The sequence below is a fragment of the Clupea harengus genome, chromosome 21, assembly GCF_900700415.2.
Source record: "Clupea harengus chromosome 21, Ch_v2.0.2, whole genome shotgun sequence".
NCBI lineage: Eukaryota > Metazoa > Chordata > Actinopteri > Clupeiformes > Clupeidae > Clupea > Clupea harengus.
Window position 1 is genome coordinate 24,351,784 of NC_045172.1, and position 4,001 is coordinate 24,355,784.

Consider the following 4,001-nt stretch of genomic DNA (forward strand, 5'->3'; position numbering starts at 1 on the left):
CCTGGGGGGCCGCCTCCGGTGCCCAACACCCCCAGACCAGGTGTCGGGGGGTCCCAGGGCAGGGGGCCCCCACCGCTGCCTGGCGGGGGACGCCCCACTTCCTCTGCTCCAACGCCTCCCCCCGGTCGCCATGGCAGCTGCCCCCCTCCCCCTGTCCCAGCCTCGTCTCCATTTGGGCGTCAGCCCTCTACCCCTGCCCCCCCTCCCTCCAGTCGCCCCCCCTTACCCCCTGCACCCAGACCTGCGTCCGAGGACCGCCCGCCTCACGTTCCCCTCGGCAACCGGCCCTCTCTGACCCGAGACGGGCATCCCCCTCCTCCGCCCTCCTTCATCAACAAGCCCCACCCTCCATCCTCCTCACCCCGCCCCAGCGCTGGAGGGGGGGCACCACCACCACCTCTGCCGCCCGGTCGCCCTGGACCGCCTCCGCTGCCCCCCACACCTGCGGCTCCTGCTGATGATGTCACCCCACGGCTGCCCCAGAGGAACCTGTCACTTAACGCCGCCCCTGCCCCCCCGCCTCTCCGCGGTGGCCCTCTGCCTCCGCCCCCCAGCGAGAGACCGCCCCCCTTGGGCAGAAACTCCTCTGCACGCTCAGGTACGGTTACCATGGCAACCAACCTGCACAGTTTCCTCCTCACTCCTCCCCACTCCTGTGGTCAGTCCAGTGTCAGTCTGCCAACCCAGTGAATGCTCCGGTGTGAAACAGGAAGCTGAAATAGATAAACTCTGCTAAGTTGCTTTGATTTACGAATTGTGAAGAACTCTCTGGTTTAATCTCTTAAAGCGGTATAATTCTGAATTCTGAAGAACTCTCTGGTTTACTCTTTTTAAGCGGTATAATTCTGAATTCTGAAGAACTCTCTGGTTTAATCTCTTTTTAAGCGGTATAATTCTGAATTCTGAAGAACTCTCTGGTTTAATCTCTTAAAGCGGTATAATTCTGAATTCTGAAGAACTCTCTGGTTTAATCTCTTAAAGCGGTATAATTCTGAATTCTGAAGAACTCTCTGGTTTAATCTCTTAAAGCGGTATAATTCTGAATTCTGAAGAACTCTCTGGTTTAATCTCTTAAAGCGGTATAATTCTGAATTCTGAAGAACTCTCTGGTTTAATCTCTTAAAGCGGTATAATTCTGAATTCTGAAGAACTCTCTTGTTTACTATTTTTAACCGGTATAATTCAGTGGAACCCAGAGGGGCTGGAAGGATGTTATAGTTTCCTGTTTTAAGCTTCCTCTTTAACTGGTCTTGCTCTAGTGCTGCTCTACAACCAGTAGTTGAAATACTTACCTTCTGCCCCCCCCCCCCCCCCCCAGGTCCTCTCCCTCCCCCTCCCCCATCGGGACGCTCTGGCGGCAGCATCAGGTCGTCACCGGCCCCCCCCAGCCCCAGTCGCCCCCCAGCGGAGTCCCGCAGCGGCTCCATCCACAGACCCCCCCTCCCCCCAGACAGACCAGGGGTCGGTGGCGCACCACCTCCACCCCCACCCATGGGCAATGGCTTCCAGAACCACCACCCACATGCAGGTGAGAACATACACACACACACACACACACACACACACCCCATACACACACCCCATACACACACCTCATACACACCACACCCCACACACACACACACACACACACACACACACACACACACCCCATACACACACACACACACACCACACACACACACACACACACACAGACAAACACCCCACCCACACACACCCCACACACACACACACCCCACACACACACACCCCACACAGACCTATATAGCTCAGGTAGGCTAGTTTTCTTGGAAGGTGATCTGGATATTGGTTTTCGTCCAAGTCCTGCTGGCCAGTTAAACTGAAGTTATTTCTCTGTGTAGAAAATAACTGTTAACATGCTGCCCTGTGGAACTAACCGTCCATCCTGTGTGTGTGTCTGTGTGTGTGTCTGTGTGTGTCTGTCTGTCTGTCTGTGTGTGTGTGTGTGTGTGTGTGTGTGTTCAGATGAGTGGGAATCCCGCTTCAACTTCCGCCCCATGTCTGAGCTCCCGCCCCCTGAGCCCTATGTTCACTTCCAGAAGACCTATCCCAGCAAGATGGCCAAGAGTGATGGACGAGGTGACCAATAAGATCAAGCACAATTACATTTACACACTTTTATCCCAAGCAACTTACAGGACTGTGCATATACACATGTTCAGGGTGTGTAGCCTGCACCAGTGCATATACAAATGTTTAGTGTGTGTGTGTAGCCTGCACCAGTGCATATACACATGTTTGTCAGTGTTTGCATTCTACTCCAGTGCATATACACATGTTTGTCAGTTTGTGTATTCTACCCTAGTGCATACACACATGTTTGTCAGTGTGTGTATTCTACCCCAGTGCATATACACATGTGTGTCAGTGTGTGTATTCTACACCAGTGCATACACACATGTGTGTCAGTGTGTGTATTCTACTCCAGTGCATACACACATGTTTGTCAGTGTGTGTATTCTACTCCCTAGTGACATTGGCTAACTTCTCTGGCTGAGCCTCAGGAACTGTGACCTCTGCTACAATGTGGTCTCTTTCTGTCATCATCATTATCATAGCCAAAATGCTAAATGCTCTCTCCGTGTGTGTGTTTCTGTGTGTGTGTGTGTGTGTGTGTGTGTGTGTGTGTGTCTCTGTGTGTGTGTGTGTGTGTGTGTGTGTGTGTGTGTGTCTCAGGATCAGGCAAAAAGGAGAGAGGTGCCCCTCCTCTGCCCCCCATCCCCAGGTGAAGGAGACTCTGTTGGTCACTCTGGGACGTCTCCAAATCCAGCTATAGCTCTCTCGCGCTCTCTCTCTCTCTCTCTCTCTCTCTCTCTCTCTCTCTCTCTCTCTCTCTCTCTCTCCTTCTTTCTTTCTCCCCCCTGCAGAATCCCCATTTCACGTACTCTTGCACCGGTCACTGTTGCTGTGGAAATCACACTCCATTGGACACACACACCTCTGGACAAAAATCTACAATCGTGGGGATCAACATCATCCGGGGGTCGTGTCGCTCCATCGCTGTGCTCTCTCTCTCTCTCAATCTCACACACACGCGCACACACGCACACACACACACACACACACACACACACACACACACACACACACACACACACACACACACACACACACACACACAGGTGTGTCCCTCACATGTGGGTGTGCTATAGGACCAGGTGTGTGAGCAGGGGAAGTCACACAGAGAAGTGCCTTTGTTGTTTGGGTGCCATTGTGTTCTTGTGTATTTTTGTGTTTACTGTACTGGTATGTTGAAGTATGAGAAGGAAGGATGATTATGACAGTATTATTTTGTTTGTTAGACGTATTTTCCTACGCCTGTGAGTGTGAACAGCCTGTCCTCCCCAGTAGAGCCCTCAGTGAACCACTTCCTGCAGATACGATACACACACACACACACACACACACACACACACACACACACACACACACACACAGTTGCTTGTTATAAGGATGGACGTGTGCCCCTGTCAGAGACACACCTGTAACCACTGGCGTTCTCTCTCTCTCTCTCTCTTTATCTATTTCTCTTTCTCTCAAACACACACACACACACACACACACACACACACACACACACACTTAAAAACTTAACATTTGTTTGTCACAGTTAATATCAAAGCACTTGTTTGTCACCGTTTTTTTCAAAGCACTATGCAACTCACAAATCTGACAATCTGAAAGGGCCATTATCAAGTGTTTTACTTTGCTTCAGTGAATTTAAGATAACAGTCCACACACACACACACACACACACACACACACACACACAGGACGTCAGAGCAAAACTTCGAGCACTGATAATCCAACTTTGTTTGAGACCAAAAATCTGTCGTCTCAGGACAGCTGAGGGCTGGCGCCTGTCCTCCGACAGTGCCTCTTTGTGTGAGGACAGGAAGTGTAGTATTTCAGAGCATTCTGGGAGCCGCGGGCTCTAAAGAGAGACAGCCTCTCCTCAGGTGGCCGGGGGTTCAGCT

General features: G+C 51.5%; 1 protein-coding gene across 2 annotated transcripts in view; it reads left to right on the top strand.

Moving 5' to 3' along the window:
• Positions 1-3,079, top strand: part of wipf1b (WAS/WASL interacting protein family, member 1b) — an 18,529-nt gene extending 15,450 nt beyond the window's left edge. For both annotated transcript variants that reach the window (XM_031558233.2, XM_031558234.2), the window contains exons 5-8: positions 1-598; positions 1,319-1,528; positions 1,990-2,103; positions 2,701-3,079. The exon at positions 1-598 is cut by the window's left edge and continues 176 nt beyond it. In XM_031558233.2, coding sequence (XP_031414093.1) covers positions 1-598; positions 1,319-1,528; positions 1,990-2,103; positions 2,701-2,753 — 975 coding nt within the window. In that variant the 3' untranslated portion in view covers positions 2,754-3,079. The remainder of the gene's footprint in view (positions 599-1,318; positions 1,529-1,989; positions 2,104-2,700) is intronic.
• Positions 3,080-4,001: the final 922 nt, after the last annotated feature.